The sequence below is a fragment of the Silurus meridionalis genome, chromosome 4, assembly GCF_014805685.1.
Source record: "Silurus meridionalis isolate SWU-2019-XX chromosome 4, ASM1480568v1, whole genome shotgun sequence".
Classification (NCBI taxonomy): domain Eukaryota; kingdom Metazoa; phylum Chordata; class Actinopteri; order Siluriformes; family Siluridae; genus Silurus; species Silurus meridionalis.
The window spans coordinates 38,507,200-38,525,167 of NC_060887.1; the positions used below are offsets into that span (position 1 = coordinate 38,507,200).

General features: G+C 39.5%; 1 protein-coding gene across 1 annotated transcript in view; it reads left to right on the top strand.

The window, feature by feature from the left end:
• The window catches only part of col11a1a (collagen, type XI, alpha 1a), a 92,208-nt gene that overhangs the window by 20,519 nt on the left and 53,721 nt on the right, over positions 1-17,968 (top strand). Inside the window, exons 5-11 of the mRNA XM_046847114.1 lie at positions 3,909-4,034; positions 8,168-8,257; positions 8,962-9,066; positions 11,325-11,624; positions 15,379-15,444; positions 16,374-16,415; positions 16,670-16,732. Coding sequence (XP_046703070.1) covers positions 3,909-4,034; positions 8,168-8,257; positions 8,962-9,066; positions 11,325-11,624; positions 15,379-15,444; positions 16,374-16,415; positions 16,670-16,732 — 792 coding nt within the window. The remainder of the gene's footprint in view (positions 1-3,908; positions 4,035-8,167; positions 8,258-8,961; positions 9,067-11,324; positions 11,625-15,378; positions 15,445-16,373; positions 16,416-16,669; positions 16,733-17,968) is intronic.

A 17,968-nucleotide genomic window follows, 5' to 3' on the forward strand; every position in this document is an offset into this window, starting at 1 on the left:
GTCTGCTTTAAAAAACATACCTCATTACCCTGTTCTAAAGAAATCTGTCCCTGTACTTTTCATTGGTAAAACAAGCTAACATCATCAAACCTGACAGACACTCACATGGACACCTGTCTCACTTTGAGTCACACCCACTTGTCTCACTTAGAGGCACATAAATCAGTCTCTTTCATTTAACACACTTATTAATCTCATTTAGAAACATGTACTCCTGTCTCACTTAGAGACACCTTTCTGTCTCACTCAGACGCACCATTCTGTCCCACTCAGAGACACATCTACCTGTCTCACTCAGACACACCATTCTGTCTCACTTAGAGACACCCTTCTGTCTCACTCAGACACACTCTTCTGTCTCACTCAGAGACACCCTTCTGTCTCACTCAGAGACACATCTACCTGTCTCATTTAGAGACACGTCTACCTGTTTTACTCAGACACACCCTTCTGTCTCACTCAGAGACACATCTACCTGTCTCACTCAGACACACCTTTCTGTCTCACTCAGAGACATGTCTACCTGTCTCATTTAGACACAGCCTTCTGTCTCACTTAAAGACAAATCTACCTGTCTCACTCAGAAACATGTACTACTGGTCATCAGTCCTCCAGCAGGCCTTCAGTCTACCCCAAGTTGTCAGTCCTTTGGCAGGCTCTCAGTTTTTAATTTTAAGTTTATTTCTATTGCGCTTTTCACAATGGACATTGTCTCAAAGCAGCTTTACAGAAATTAAGAGTTAAAGGGAATGACATGCGTGTATCCCTGATGATGAAGACTGGGGCGACTGTGGCAAGGAAAAACTTCCTTAGATGAATGAGGAAGAAACCTTGAGAGGAACCATACTCAAAAGGGGAACCCATCCTCATGTGGGTGATATCAAGAGTGTGATTATAGTCTTTAACTAATACAGAACACTGGAGAGTGAGAACTAACATGAGAGCCTTCAGTCTACCACCAGTCGTGAGTCCTTCAGCAGACCGTCCATTGAACCATTTTGAAGACAGCTCCCTCTTGTACTAAGGATGAAATTTCCATTACCGAAATTCTTAAACTCCTTTTTTTCCATGCTGACATACTTTTCATTTTTGGAACAGTCTGATGGGCTTGAACATGTGTAGGTGATTTATGAGAGGCGAACAGCATGCGTGTGGAAGCGATGCGCCTATAAGTGTGTTTTCGGGGGTTGGGTGTGTTCCTAAAGTTTGCGAGGTCATTCAGAGTTTTACTCCGTAGTCAGGGCAGCCGAACTCACCACACTGTTCAAATAAACTCAGCAGGGTGGTGCTGGAGCTCGAGCAGAAAATCTGGAACTGGTGTGTGACCTCAAGCTGGTTTAGCGTTAAAAGATGCTAACGAGGAAAGAACGCCACCCTTACGGCCACCAGCCACACAAAGCGCACAAGTGAATAAGAGATTAGACGTTTCTCTCGAAAAGGCTTGGTCGAGTGGTTCACTGATGACGTGCTTTCTGTTAGCTATAAAAAAATGAATGAAAGGTTGTAGAGCTAAGAATAGTTCTGGTGACCATCTTGAAGGAGTGGAAAAAAAGATGTATAAAGGTGAATGAGGGCAGAAGAACAGAATGCGGTGTATCAGAGATACCAGCGGTGAAGAAGGAAGCGGGCCAAGACATGCCCTGAGTCCTGAGTGTATGTGTATGTGTATGCGTATGAGTGTGTGTGTGTGTGTGTGTGTTGTACCTAAACCCACTGTATCTTTATATCTCTAATACAGACAGCACCCTCTCCAAGCATGCTCAGTGCTAAGAGGAGCTAGCTGCAAAAACATTGTCCTTTAACACTAAGCTTGAATCTTTATATGTTTTATCAGAAATCCTGCTCATTTCCGCAATGTAAAACTGCAGTCAAAACCTTCTCAAATTCCCTCTCAGGAATTCCTCCGAACTAGCCAGCATCTGCTATCTTGCTAGTGTTGTAAGAATTGCAAACATTTATACATTTATAAAAATAAATCCTCTGTAGACTTCTTTAAATAGCTCTAATTAGCTCCTGCTAGTTAGCTCAAGCTAACAGTGAAAATAAAGAAGAATTTATAAAAACGACTTAGAATTATCCGTTATAAATCCTGTCAGGTTGGCTCATGTTAGCGGGGTCAGAATGTAGGCCCTTTTAGAAATTATGTGACAGTTTCCAGCATTAGCTACCTGTTTAGTACTGTTTGGATTACAAACATTTATAAATTTGGCTGAGAAATCTTTCAAATCCTGTCAGGTTACCTAATGCTAAGCATCCTATCATAAAAACTCTTTTTGTAAGCTAATGATAGCAAGCATTGCTGATTTAGAAAATTTTGACAATTACAGTTTAATAAAAGTTATATAAATCCTGTCAGGTTAGCGACTGTTAGCTAGCTGGTGTTACGCGTCTATATCTGATATATAATAAAGGATGAATTGTGAGTGGATTCTGTCAGGCTAATCAAGTTTAACTAGCTAACGTTAGCAGTTTAGATTATAAACATTTATGAATAGATTATAGTCTATTTATAATCCATAATTCATGTATAATCCAATCCTACCCATTATAAATAGGATTTAATTTTAGTTAGATAACGATGTAGTTTTATCTGTACAATTTCAATATAATTTAATATGTAAATCCTGTCAGGTTAACTCATGTTTGCTATGTAGTGTTATAAGTGTGGATTGTAGCATGAATGTTTTTTTTAAAAACATGATTTAGGAAGTAAATTAGGCAGTAAAGTTTTTTTGTTGAGGCTAATGTTTAGTTAGCTAATATTAGCAGTGTAACTTCCAAACATTTATGAAGAGGATACTTTTTATTTTATATAATTGTAGTTAGCTAAATATCAAGTGTTTTTTTTTTTACCTAATGCTAAGTTTCCTGTAATAGAAACTATTTCCTTTGCTTATGTTAGCTAACATTCACAGTGTGGAAAATATTAGCAATTAAATCTACAATTACACTTTTGTAAAAAAGATCTATAAATCCTGTTGGCTAATGTTAGCTAATTTGCGTCATGAGTGCAAATTCGAAAAGTTTTCTAATTCAACTCTGGAATTCTATCATAAATCCTCCCAGGTTAGCTAATGCTAGCAAGCATTAACAGTGCTGATTAAGAAAATATTTAACGATTACGCTTTAATAAAAGGTATCTAAATCAGGTTAGCTCATGTTAGCTAGCTAGTGTTATGAGTGTGTATATAGTAGCATGAATGTTTTTTAATAGGATTTAGGAATACACTCGAAGACTTGTTTATTTTATCTGGCTAGCTGCCGGTAGCGGTAAAGCATTTTTTTGCGAGGCTACTAAAGTTTCATTTCTACTGTAAACTTCTTTCGTTGCCAGGATAGCATGTGCTAGCTAGCTTGCATTGCGAGTGCAAAGTATACGTATGTATGAATATGATAGGAATATCACTTTCTTCTCCAGTGTCATGACGGAGGATCCTGTGCTCTGACTCCAGCTTCCAAACAAGGAAGAATTTTACTGTGCTGTAATGTACATGTGACAAGTAAAGGCATCTAATCTTATCTAATCTGATCTAATCTAATCTGATCTATTTGCAAGCTAGCCAACAAACACTGTAGAAATCCTTTAGCATTTAAAAATGCTCTTGAGTTCTTTATTCCACATGTGTGTATCATACCTGGTTATCATCGGCACGGTGAGACTGCTGCAGGTGTTCCCCGGTCCTGATGGGACATGTTTAATTTCAGCCCCTATAAAGCGTAGAGCAGTAATTTACTGTCTTGATTTGCGCGTGCGTCTGACAGGAACGTGTTGCACGGCTCCCCGCCGTATTCTTACACCGTATGACTTGTGATTTACACTGCTGAGGACAGTCATCTTCCAATTCCTTCCGATTACACAGTTATTAGACGTAAGGAACGAAACATCTCTTTCCCTCTGTCTCTTGCAGGGTGACATCCAACAGCTGCTGATTGTCGCTGACCCCAAAGCGGCGTACGATTACTGTGAACACTACATGCCCGACTGTGACACGCCCCATAAGGACCTGCTGCAAGCTCAGGAACCGGAGGAAGAGGTCAGTATCGACATGGTGACCTTCACAAACCTGGACTGTCCACTTGCTGGTACATACTGATAGCGTCAGTGGCAACATGGGGCACCTGGAAATTTCATTTTCAAACGAGTCATAATTAATTATACCACATTTCTAATCCCCCACTGAACCAAATGCAATCGAAATCCTTAATGGGAATAAATTTAATAAGAATTGTAATGGTTTTAATGGAACCTGTAATGGTGGTTGCAAACCTGTGGGTCTTCTGGTAATCTAAACCATTAAGAACCAATAAAACGTTTATTGCTTTCTACTGTACACCATTATTACAATGGTTTCTAGCTTAGTGGTTTATTCTGTATCAGAAGGTTACAAGTTTAAATCCCTGTATCCCCATGCTGCTCTTCTTGGGCCCTTAAGCAAGGCCCTTAATTCTCAACTGCTTAGTTGTAAGTCGCTCTGAATAATTAGCTAATGTTAGCAAGAATTGAATGTGCCGATTGAGTAAATATTTACGATTATGCTTTAATAAAAGATATATAAATCCTGTCAGGTTAGCTTATGTTAGCTAGTTAGTGTTATATAGTAGTATGAATGTTTTTAATAGGATTTTTGACAATGACTCATTTTATATGGCTAGCTTCCTTTAGCATTAAAGCATTGTTTTTGCGAGGCTAGTTAAGTTTAGCTAGCTAACATTAGCAGTGTAGATTATAACAAAATATGAATGGCATTTCTGTTTTAGAATCTAGTGCTATGAGTGCTGAATCCAAACATTTCCTACTGTAACTTCTCTCATTGTCAGGTTAGCTCAAGTTCGCATTGCAAGTGCGGAGTATAACACTAACATTTACGCCATGTAGCAGAGACCCTTATCCAGATTGACAAAATTCTTTTTTTTTTCATAAGTGTGTGATGGAATTCTTCAGGATTTAGTGCTCTTTTTGCTAGGTAACCATGACAACGATCATTAAATAGTTGCTGTTTTCTAAGCAAGATATTGTGCTGATGTCTGGAAACTCCACCCAGGATTGGGATTAGCTATACTACACAGCTACCTTGATTGTTTTTATGGTTACCTACGACCAGGAGTTTAGACCAGTAGTTGAAGTTTTTACCAGGTGGGATTTTAAATGCTGGGGTCTTAGCGTAGATTTCCAGATGCCGCATGTCGCCATACACTAAGATTTGGTCATTTGTCTAAAACGTCTAGTGTTGATTTGATTGTGTTTTTTTCACACTATATAATATCCTGCCAGTGTTTTATTTCAGGCTCCAGTATAGAATGAGCTCAGAGCTTAAGAATGATTACATCCCCCTGTCTGGTCTTGTACAGTCATGTTCTTGTGTGTCTCGTGTGTGGTTTTTTTCTCTCCCTCTTTTGGGATGATGTTCTGCGTAATGTACTGGAACACAAAGAGAGGGAGCTCCTCGGTTGATGAACCGCCGAACACACTCTGGCAGCGAACTCTGAGTTTCTCGCGGCATTATTTTGCTAACGCATTCTGCAGATTCTCGGCTACGCTGATATCTCGGGAGGAACGTTTTGGCACGTGCCGTGTAAACGCAGCCAGCAGCAGCAATTACAGCGTTTTTATTGCGCCGAGATTGAAAAGGACACTTTGCTAAGTGGTAATGTGGGAATTTTGGACCGGATGTTTATTTAAGGATTTGAAATGAGGACGATATAGGTACTTGATGCGGAGCTTTGGGCGTTAATGCTGTTCGAGTGATGATGTATCCTGACAGAAGCAATGAGCATCATCCATGAATGGAAATAGTTAGTATTGATCGGTTTATTTGGGTCCTGATTGGTTTAGTTTGGCCGAGATTGTATAGTTTTACAAAGACACTTAAAGGCTTAAATTTGAAAACGTCATTTTCGTCTACAATCGCTCCGTGTACTGCACACGAGCAAAACGGGAGACGCTTTAACGTCTACACTAATCTGGATAGATTTGAAATTGTTTTTTAACGCTCAAAATCCACACTTTCGTCTTCAATCGTTTACGTCGGCGTCACGCTGAAACGTCTGAAAATGCTCACATTAGCTGGAGGTGTATAGTCTTGGTTGTCTGGATCAGGACCGCATTGTCTTGGTGAAGCAATACTGTTCGTAATTGAGTTTTGGGTAGGTTTCTATAGATCTTCCTTGGATCATTTAAGACTGGCTACATCTTCGTAGATTGAGAAGGTCCTGAGATCTACTGGGCTCGTCCAGGACTTCTCTATAAGAATCTGTCGTTTTCTGGGGCCTGTATAATCCTGACCATGACTTTGTTTTTCTTGGCTAGGATCTGCTAGACCTGGATAATGACTAGGCCTTTCTGCATTTGGTTAGCCTTGTTCTGGATAATGACTATGCTGCTGTTGGATCTTGTTTGAGCTTTGCATTTGGACTTTGAAGTACTGTCTGATGGATATGGGTTTAGTTGTGTCAGGCTAGGCCTTACTCTGCTTGGCTGGACCTGCTGAGTGTTCGCTAGCCCTTTCCTGGGCTTGTTTTGACAGCTGAAAGGGGACTCAAGTGCACACATGCATGATGGATTAAGGACATTTAGCTGAACAGAGGTTCATCAGTACCATCATTGCTGCTGCGACTGTGACCCTCCTGTAGTGGGAAAGGAGAGTGAGAATGGGTCAGATCTAATCAATACGGCTCTCATCTAACAGCTTCATTTGTTTTAGATTGTCCTTTGAGCCATAGTGCAAATGTTCCCCTCTACATTCATTAATTATTGTATATGATAATAATGAATGTGTGTTTGATGTGAAACCTGTATGTATTTGTATCACACACCTTTCTAAAGACTGGAACAATCTAATGATTAATAAGCACTTTTTACAGCTTACACACACATTTACTGTACAAAACACACTACCTATAACAAATCAAAGCTGCTGTACATCCCACCCATGTGTCCCTGTGATCTCATCCCCTTTAGACTTGAGATCACAGACCTTTTTTACCATCTGCAGCCACCTGTTCTTTTTTATACATTAATTAAAATACCATCAGTCAAACTAACTAATCTCTCTCTCTCTCTCTCTCTCTCTCTCTCTCTCTCTCTCTCTCTTTCTCCCCTTTCCCCTCTCTCTCTCTCTCTCTGTCTCTCTCTCCTCTCTCTCTCTCTCTCTCTCTCTCTCTCTCTCTCTCTTTCTCTCTGTCTCTTTCTCCCTCTTTCCTCTCTCTCTCTCTTTCTCTCTGTCTGTCTCTCTCCTCTCTCTCTCTCTCTTTCTCTCTCCTCTTTCTCTCTCTCTCTCTCTCTCTCTCCTCTCTCTCTTTCTCTCTGTCTCTCTCTCTCTCCTCTCTCGCTTTCTATCTATCTATCTATCTATCTATCTATCTATCTATCTATCTATCTATCTATCTGTCTATCTATCTATCTATCTATCTATCTATCTATCTATCTATCTATCTATCTATCTATCTATCTATCTGTCTGTCTGTCCGTCTGTCCGTCCATTCGTCCGTCTTTCTTTTTTTCTTTCTTTCTTACTTTCTGTCTCTCTCTCTCTCTCTCTCTCTCTCTCTCTCTCTCTCTCTCACACATGTTCAGGTGACCAATGCAGCACACATTTATATCTTTCTATAAAGTAGAAGTGGGCGATATGATAAACTTTCTAAATACCCAAATTGAATTAGATTTTTTATATGAAAACATTTTTTTTTTAATAAATATATATTTAACAATGAAAAGGAAAAAATAAACAATTCAATGACTTTAAAAACTAAATTATGAAAGTTTACACACCACATCTTTTGTTCAGGTGTCCACATACTTTTGTCGGTATAGTGTATAGTAAAAAAGCATACAGTGATGTAATTGATCTCACTCTCACTGTTTAATGGTCTCACACACACACACACACACACACACACACACACACACACACACACACACACACACACACATCGCCCAGCTCTACTTTAAAATCTACTGTAAGTTCCTGAAGAAAGCATGATCTCATGGTTCTGATTCACAGACGCCTTCAGATGATGCTTTTAAACATACAAATGAATCAAATACATACCAGTGTAAATGCTAACAATATGTAACATCCAGCTTGGGCTGTTACATCACAGGAAGTGTTGTGTTCTATTTAATACTCTGCACTAACGTCCTCTGACCTCATTTCCTCCCTCTGTCCAGTACGCAACTGCAGTAGATTATGGAGAGCCGTATGATTACTATGATGCACCGAATCCCACCGACACGCCTCATGAATTTTCAGAGTCCCAGGTAAAGAAAAGAGAAAACGCATGTCTGCGATTGTCATGTGACTTCCTTGTCCGGGTCTCAAGTGTCATCTGTTGTCCATATCCACCTGAGGGGACCAACATCTATCTATCTATCTATCTATCTATCTATCTATCTATCTATCTATCTATCTGTCTGTCTGTCTGTCTGTCTGTCTGTCTGTCTGTCTGTCTGTCTGTCTGTCTGTCTGTCTGTCTCCTTCTCTGATCTTTGCTGTTGTATTATGTCTTGCTGTCTCGATCCTGATGTTTTGATGTGTTGTGTCTTTTGTGCGTGTGTTGTCACCCTCCGTCCAGCGAGTGAAGCGTAGTGTCTCCAAGAGGACGACAAAGTCCACTAAGTCCAAACCCAAGCCTCCATTTAAGTCCTCGGCCTCATTAAAGAAACCACCTAAAAATTTAGGCCCAAAGAAGACTTGGAGAAATGGTTACCAGGCAACAGCTCCGGCGAGGAGGCCCGGTACAAGGGTAAAATCCTAAAAAAAAATAAAAACATGGCATGGAGATCTCTCCTCTTTTCCCGTCCTTCTCTTCTTGACCTGAGGGAGATCTCCGATGCTTCTAATCCGAGCAGAAAGGCAGGCAGTCCTAGAGGCCTATGGATGGCGCTGTAGTGTGCACGTCCGTTAATCCTTTCTTTCTCGTTCTTCCTTCTCGTTTCTTTCGATCTTCTCACACCGCTTCAAGCTAAACAACTTAGACGGCGAGTTCTATAGTGAAACTGAACTTGACTACGGGACTGTAGATGCGTCTCAGACACAGTCTCCTGATGCCACCTCTGGACCTAATGAGGTAAATATTTCACTTTTTCCTCCTTTTTCTTTGGTTTAAAGAATGATTAAAGATTTAGATTAGTCCTGGGAAAGACTAGCAACTGGAAAATAAGTCGGTATGAAATAACAAAAACACAGAAACAATTACGAAGGATTGTTCTGTGTTTTTTTTTTCTGTCTCTGGTTGACTGAAAAAAAATCAATCCACTTTGTATGGCCATGTATTTAACATGTTTATCATCTCAGTGGATTGTCTTTTGCTTTGTGTTTTGCTTGCTGATGTCCATGTCAATGATACATGAACTAGCCATGCTAGTTTTCCTCAATAGATGCCTGCTATAATTATGAAATGCATTTTTTTGGACATAATCTTGTCCAATCAACTAATGTCTAATGACTAATCCTTAAATCCTCAGTATGATCAATAGATCAGATAGGACTCGGGCTAGCACTACCAATTTGTCCATATGCTAGGTCCAAATAAAGGTCATAACTCGGAAATTCCAACCTCTAGCTAGGAAAAGTTAAAGTAAACTTCTCTATCATTGTTGAATTTTGCCTTTAGATTTAGTCCAACCTCATAATCGCGTTTTTATTTGTACTGTACATACGTTCATTATCATATTTACTTGAGATTTCAACAACTCAGTTTGTATAGTTCGATGTTTTAAGAACGCAAATAGATTCGCTCAGGTAGGCTGGTTAGCTTCTGCGAAGAAAAAAACAAACAAACACATTTTCATGGGCACAGCAGCTTAAAAATAATCAACAATTCAGAACTTTGTGCTAGTCAAGCACAGCAATTCCAGCTAGGCTAGATGCTAGTCTTGTGTTAGCCAGTGATGCCGTGAGTTAGCATCACTACTCACCAAGCAAAGCTACTTCATTATTCAGACTTATAATTGGCCAAAAATACAGCGATATTTGTTTATTTATGAAAAAGAAAATTCCAGATATTAACAGTTTAGCACAACCGTATGCATACAGTTTGATATTTTGCCTCAGACATGCGATTTTAGGCTTCATTTATTTCTGTTGTGTTTCACATTGAAGCCCATTTTTCCTTCCTCAGAATCACTATGTGAAAAGACAGAAATATGTCACTGTATAAAAAGCAGAATAACTGACTCTAATGAAAACCTGAGGTAACACTTTTTGTCCCTGAGTAAATTTAGACGTCGTCACGGCAGATGTTGAATTATTTTTTGAATGAATAAATGAATGTATAAAATTAAAAAGAAATGTTAAAAAGACATGGAGTCACTGAAGAATCTTCAGGGATATAAAAGTGTGACCTCTCGCTTTCAGGCTTCTACATGCTGTAATTCATTCAGATGCATTTATGCAAATTTCATATAGAACATGAATACAGTACATTTACCTGCTTAACTAACCGCCATTTTTATATCGCTCGCCTCTCTTCTCCTTCTTCTGTCCTTCCACTCTTTATTTTCTACATCCTCGTTCCGTTATTTTGTTTCCTCTATCTGCAATTTTTTCCCCTTCCCTTACCTTCACTTTCATTTAATTCCCTCACCTCCTTTTTCCTCTTATTCCCTTATCTCCACTTTCCTCCTATTCCTTCACCCCTCTATCACCTCATTTCTTCACCCATCTTTCCTCTTGTTCCCTCACCTCCTCTTTTCTCTTATTCCTTTATCTCCACTTTCCTCCCTTTCCTTCACCTCTCTATCACCCTATTTCTTCACCCCTCTTTCCTCTTTTTCCTTTATCTCCACTTTCCTTTACATCTCTCTTACCCCATTTCTTCACCCCTCTTTCCTCTTATTCCCTCACCTCCTCTTTTCTCTTATTACCTTATCTCCAATTTCCTCCCATTATTTCACCCCTTTGTCACCCCATTCCTTCACCCCTCTATCACCTCATTTCCTCCTCTCCTCTGTCACCCCATTCTTTCACCCCTCTGTCACCCCATTCCTTTACCCCTCTATCACTCATTTCCTCACCTCCTCTATCACCCCATTCTTTCACCCCTTTGTCACCCCATTCCTTTACCCCTCTATCACTCCATTTCCTCACCTCCTCTATCACCCCATTCTTTCACCCCTTTGTCACCCCATTCCTTTACCCCTCTATCACTCCATTTCCTCACCTCCTCTATCACCCCATCCATTTACCTCCTATTCCCTCATCCTCTATTTCCTCTCATTCCCTCACCCTCTATCACTCTATTTCTTTATTTTCTTTGTACCTCCCTTCTCCCCTCTCCCACCCTCTCATTCTCCCCTTGCTGCTGCATTGCTTGCCAATAATAAGGCTGTGGAAGAGGGGATTGTGGGTAATTCAGACCCCGAGCTGGCCTACGCTGAGGTGGATCCCACAATCACCCCCGAGCACAACGAGCCCGGCGCCACAGCAGAAGCGGACGCGTACGACTTTAAGGAGTACAACCTTAAGGAGTACGACGTGGGCGAGCTTGACAAATCTCACTATGACTTTGGTGCATACGATGAGTTCGGCAACGCCGGCCCAAACCCTGTACCCCATTACGAGGATGAGTTTGGGCCTGCTGTGCCCGCTGAAACCGACACAGAAGAAACGCAAGTCAAAGCGGGAGTAAGTATCGCAATGTGTGAGTAAACGTTGTGTGAGTGTGTGTTGCACATTGCTTGGTGCGATTTTAACAAGACGCTTGGCATGACGAATCCATCGCTGTCACGTTGTTGTAAGTCGTAACGATTTCATGCCGCAAATACAGTTAGCATTACGTAGCGTTGCTAACATGACCATTTAAAAATACAATATAGACTACAAGTAATAAAGGATGCTCATAGCTACCAGTAATGCACAGTCTCGCCCTCACACTTTGGGCCAATTTAAATCATAAATTTTGCCTCATAATTGGACTTTATTTTTATCATATTTACTTGAGATTTCTACAAATCTGATTGTATAGTTAAATGTTTTGAGAATGCAAATAGATTCGCTCATGTAAGCTTCTGCTATAAAAAACAACAACCACATTTTCATGGGCACAGCGACCTGAAAATAATCAAATGCAGAATTTGGAGTCACCAATTCGAGCTAGCTAGGTTAGCGGCTAGTCTTGTGTTAGCCAGTGATGCCTTAGCACCACTGACTTAGCACAAATTCTCTTGAAGGCCTTTGCCTGAGTACCTGAAAACATTTATCTTCTCAATTTAACATCTCGATTACATCATTATTAAAAGTAATAAAACCTTAAGACTCATAATTACCCCAAAAATACAATAATCTTCGTTTATTTATTTATCTTTTTGGTTGTTGAAATTTAAATTAGCCAAACCAAATGCATAGCAGTTTTCTTTTTTTACCTCAGGCATGCGATTTCACATCGATGGCCACAGTCTCCACCCACACTCTTTAGGCCACGCCCCCGCCATACTCAACATGACTCCAAATTGTTCAGATTAAGAAATTTATACAAGACGGTTTTCCAGCGATGCAGTTTTTAGCTTTGTGACGTCATAACGGAGCATCGTACGGAGTTTATTAAGACATGCGAGACTGGTAGCTATACGCTGTCAATATATATTAGCGATGCTAGGCTTGTGACAAAAATGACACCCAATAAAAAAAAATGTTTTATCTGATAAGTGGGATAGAAGGAGCGTTTTGTATGCCCTGCACCCCCCCTAAAGTTTAAAAAGGTAAGATCACCAATATTTCAAAGGGCAGATAGACATGCATTCCAGGACTTTACACACACACACACACACACACACACACACACACACACACACAGTTTTCCACATTAATCTGAAGGAAGTCCTGTGTGTTGAGGTCGTACCCAGCAGCCTGTCAGGACTCTATCTGCCCTGTTAGCCCCAAGGCACAGTAATTACCTCATTCCAGAGTGCCAGCTGTATGTTCAAACACGCCCTGCTTTTTTACACACACACACACACACACACACACACACACACACACACACACACACACACACTATGCACCCCGATCTCAGACCTTTTTCCACTTCACAAGGTCCAAATCCACACCTAAGAACTGCTTACATTTTTATAAATTATTTATAAATAATTATTGTAATGAATAAACAGTGTAATATACTCAAATGTCATACCTCATGTTTGTGGACAAAAGTCTGTGGACACCTGACCATAACATTTAGGTTCTTTTCGAAGGATTCCATTCCTTATTTAGTCTCCATTTTCTCTTATAATTAGCTCCACCTTTCTGGGAAGATGTTCCGCTAGATTTTGTTGAGATTTTGTGCTCGTTCAGATACATGAGTGTTATTGGGTGGGGTCAGGTTCTGATGTAGGTGAGGTGAGGAGACCTGGGGTACAGTCAGCTCTATAGCAGGAGATGTTCCACTTCCAACCCAGTTAGCAGATCTTGATGGAGATGGAATAGTGCACAAGGTTTGCATAGTCATGCTGAAAGTTTTATATTGAAACTTTTAATTAATCATGACATTTGCAGTTTATTTTCGTAGAGAAAATGGAGAAAATATTGTTAAATCTTATTGTTTGACAAGCAGATTTATTCATAATCGTACAATAGCCACGTATATCAATATGTTAGAAAGGCCGGGGTCAGAGTTCAGGGTCAACTGTAACACATTCTCTTACACTAGGGGTTTAGTTCAAGGGTTACAGACTTTCAGATTCTTATACAAGAACCTTCACCATTCAGAGCATTTGAAAGGGCACTAATCTCAGCATCAACACTTATTTAAAAAGTACAATATCACTTTCAATTTCATTACATTTTTTTAATTTCATTATTTAATTAATTTTTTAATTACATTGTAGAATTGTTTTAATTAAATTAAATTTAGCTTAATTTGTATTTATTTTATTTTATTTTTATTAAGTTCAATTTACTTTAATTTTGATTTTATTTTATTTTATTTGATAAAAAATTTGCAACTGGAAGCTTCGGTCACCAAAACACATTCCTTGTAAGTGCAAACATATTTGCCATTAAAGCTCATTCTGTTTCTGATTCAGAGAAGTGGCACTTATTATAGCAGTCGAGGGAGAATAAATCCAGAAGTTGTTTGACAAGGACATACAGTATAGTTGTAATTGTCAGGGGTGCACAAACTTTTGCCCATGTGGCATAACACAGATTACAGAAAAGGCTAATGAGTAAAATTAATTGTGTGCACACTCCTCTATGTGTGATGTGTTATTGGATCTACTATGTTCAGACAATCAGGATACACACAATATATAGGTATAGGGTTATATATATATAAATATTGAATTGCTATTATAACCACGATTGTCATGAGTTAACTCATGACTCGTGATAAATTGCAACTTAATCAAATTTTTTTCTGTTATAAATGTACCTTAAATTATTACTTTACAAGTTTTTAATTCTCTAATCAACATGCGCATGGAGAAATATTAATGCTTTATGCAAATGTATATTTATTATTATTGAAACCAAACTCAACATAGAGCATGAAGACAAAATAATCTTGTAAATGTTTAAAATTTTGTAAATCATCAAGACACCAAACGGAACTTTCGCTATGTTTCCACATGGACGGTTTTAATTGCCGGATGTGTGCATCACGGCGGTGCATCAGTAAAATAAATGTTTAGCGATTTATAAATATTTATTTATTTATTTATTTTATCTGAGTAAAGAAAGGACGTCTTAAATAAACGTCTGTTGCGCTAAATGTTTTATATTTATTTATTTATTTATTTATTTATTTATTTATTTATTTATTTATATTTTTTATGAAAATTATCACAGAAATGTGCGTTCACATCACGTTAAATACATAGTGTTATTAACAAGTTAATTTTATATTAACGCATTATATATATATATATATATATATATATATATATATATATATATATATATATATATACACACACACACACACACACACACACACTCCTCCATCATACTCTTCTTCAGTACACACAATAAACAGTTCTTTTGCTCACTGACTCTCCTGGCATGACCCATGACCTATCTCAGGAAATGTTTCTTGCACGATTGAATTCACTGTAAAAGATTACTTCAAGACATGATTGCAGTATGTAAGGAATAAAACGCTTCAGCATGGACGATTACTGAAGATAATCCATATCCTGAAGCATTTTATCCCACTTTTGCCACAGCGATTTGGTACGGATCGATAAAACATCGGGTCAAACCTCTATCAGTTTCTTTACATTTCGACCAATCAGAATCCAGAATTCATCCTCGCTGTGGTGTGCATACAGCACGTTCTTCATGACACAAACATTCATCACATGCATGTGCATCCTTCTTCTATACTTCCATCCGTCTCTAATGGCTGCACATGTGCTGATCTTCACCTGCTTTGTGTCCTTAGGTTGGAGGCGGTACAGCGTTTTTGGGACCCAAAGGAGAGAAAGGAGAACCGGCCGTCGTTGAGCCGGTAAGTCAGAGGAACGTACAGGGACACATTCACGAGCACTTCGTGGAGTGTCTGGAGATGGTATTTCCCAGCGGATAATTATTGATTTAGCTCGCTGAAGAGATATCGCTTAATAACGCGTTAAAACAATGAGCTAAGTGATGAGGGGTGTTTATGGGGACATTCCTGTTAGAACCTTTGAAGTCTTAAGTTGTTTACATTAAAAGTTACAAATGTGGATTTCCATTGTTGGTTCTTCTTAAAATCGTGATCTTCTCCCCATATTCGCTTTTCTCGCTTTAACTGTCTGTGTATTTGCTGTTCTGATAACCCTGGATATAAAAAATTGCCACTCCTGGGCCCCTGAGAAAGGCCCTTAACCCCATAGCTGCTCAGGTGTATGAATGAGATAATGCCATTAATAACCCTGGATACTGGCAACGACAAGCATGGATTCTCCGTTCTCCTTCATGTAACATGTGACAACATCCAAAAGTAGCTCAGGTCTGATGTATAGAGCTAGAATTTTCCTGAAAAGATCAGATTTACTTCAGGAAATCAGAACCCGTGTTACATCGCTCTGGTATCATAAACATGAACGTTACTTAGGTGTAGATGATATCAATGAGGAGCTTGTCAATCATCAGGCTGTACTGGTGTCCCAGAAGGCGGTAGCTAAGTGATTAAAGCATTAGACTTTGCATCTGAAGGTCATGAGATCAAGCCACACCATAAACTGCTACTCCTGGGCCCCTGGGCAAGGCCCTTAACCTCCATAGCTGCTCAGATGTATGAATGAGATAGATGTAAGAGGAATCATCCTGGATTATGTAGATCCCAAACCAGGCACTAAGTACACACATTATCCTGAAATTAAGCAGTGATTTTGGATATGGTTTTGTTCTACCAAGCCTGATTGGTTAATTGATTGATTGGTTAATTGATTTCAGGGAATGCTGGTGGAGGGTCCCCCAGGTCCAGCTGGTCCTGTTGTAAGTAAATTACATTAAGAATACTCTAATAGACTTCTTACTAAAGATCTAAACTGCATTATCAGTTATCAATCCAATGTCCACACACACACACACACACACACACACACACACACACACACACACAGACAGGGGTTCTTATTTAAATTATTACTCATGCATCACCAAGATTTCCAGCCTCTTTCTTCCATCTAAATAATTCCCACATTCCCAATAAATACATCAAAACTTTTGATTTTGCTCCAACTCTTTAGGGACTTCCTGGACCCCCTGGTCTACAAGGCCCCCCTGGACCCTCTGGAGATCCTGGTGACAGGGTGAGTGTTTATTTCCTGCACCGTTTGGTCTGAGTTGCATGGAAACAACCCCTGACCTCTGTAATATGGAATACTTGATGCAGGGAGGGGGTATTTTCAGGGCGCACATCCTGGAACTTTTAGGACCTTAGGCTTTGGTGTATTCCCATGAGAAAGTGTGTATTTGGTGTATTCCCATGAGAAAGTAAGTGACAGGAAGTAGATGGAGGACAAGATTGTGTTTTGATGCTGAGCCCTAGACATGTAGACCAAATCTGTTTTAGTGTGTCTGAGTCTTTCAGAATGCAATATTTGTCAACAAACTCGAAAACCTCTGAAGCTGTGTTGATATTTCAGCCAAATGAATTGATTTCCATGGGCTGGATCTGGTCCTAGAACTGGACAATTCGTGATAAAAACAAACAGTTTGTTTAGCGTCTCAATGTCTTTGCCACTGATTATATTAGCATGTTAGTGTGAACTCCATTATCATAGCAGAATTTGCCAGGATCTCTCTGGCTTGTTGGCTTTATCAAACAGCTCAAAAGGAACAGTGAGTGAACAATCACTGGCTAAAGAGCTTTCAGAAAGTTCTTCAGAGAACCACAAACCCCAATGTGGTTCTCACACATCAGACACCATTACACACCAACACAGACCATCACACACAATCAGACACCATTAAACACCAACACGGACCATCATCACCCTTGTGTACCAAAACATGCCATCACACACTTTTACACATGATCATACACCATCATACACCATCACACACCTACATACACCATCACACACCTACATACACCATCACACACCATCGCACACTATTTACCCTTACAGTATATACCAAAACACGCCATCACACACTTTTACACACCATCATACACCATCACACACCATACAACATCACACACCTTCATACGCAATCACACACCATTATACACCTAAACACACCAGTGCACACCATCATACACTTTTATACACCATCGCACACTTTCATACACATTTATACACCATCACACACCATTACTCACCATCATACAGCATCATATACCTTCATACACCATCACACACCATCACACACCATCATACACCATCATACACCATCATACACCTTCATACACCATCACACAACATTACACACCATCATACACCATCATACACCATCATACACCTTCATACACCATCACACACCATTACACACCATCATACACCATTGTACACCATCACACACCATTACTCACAATCATACAC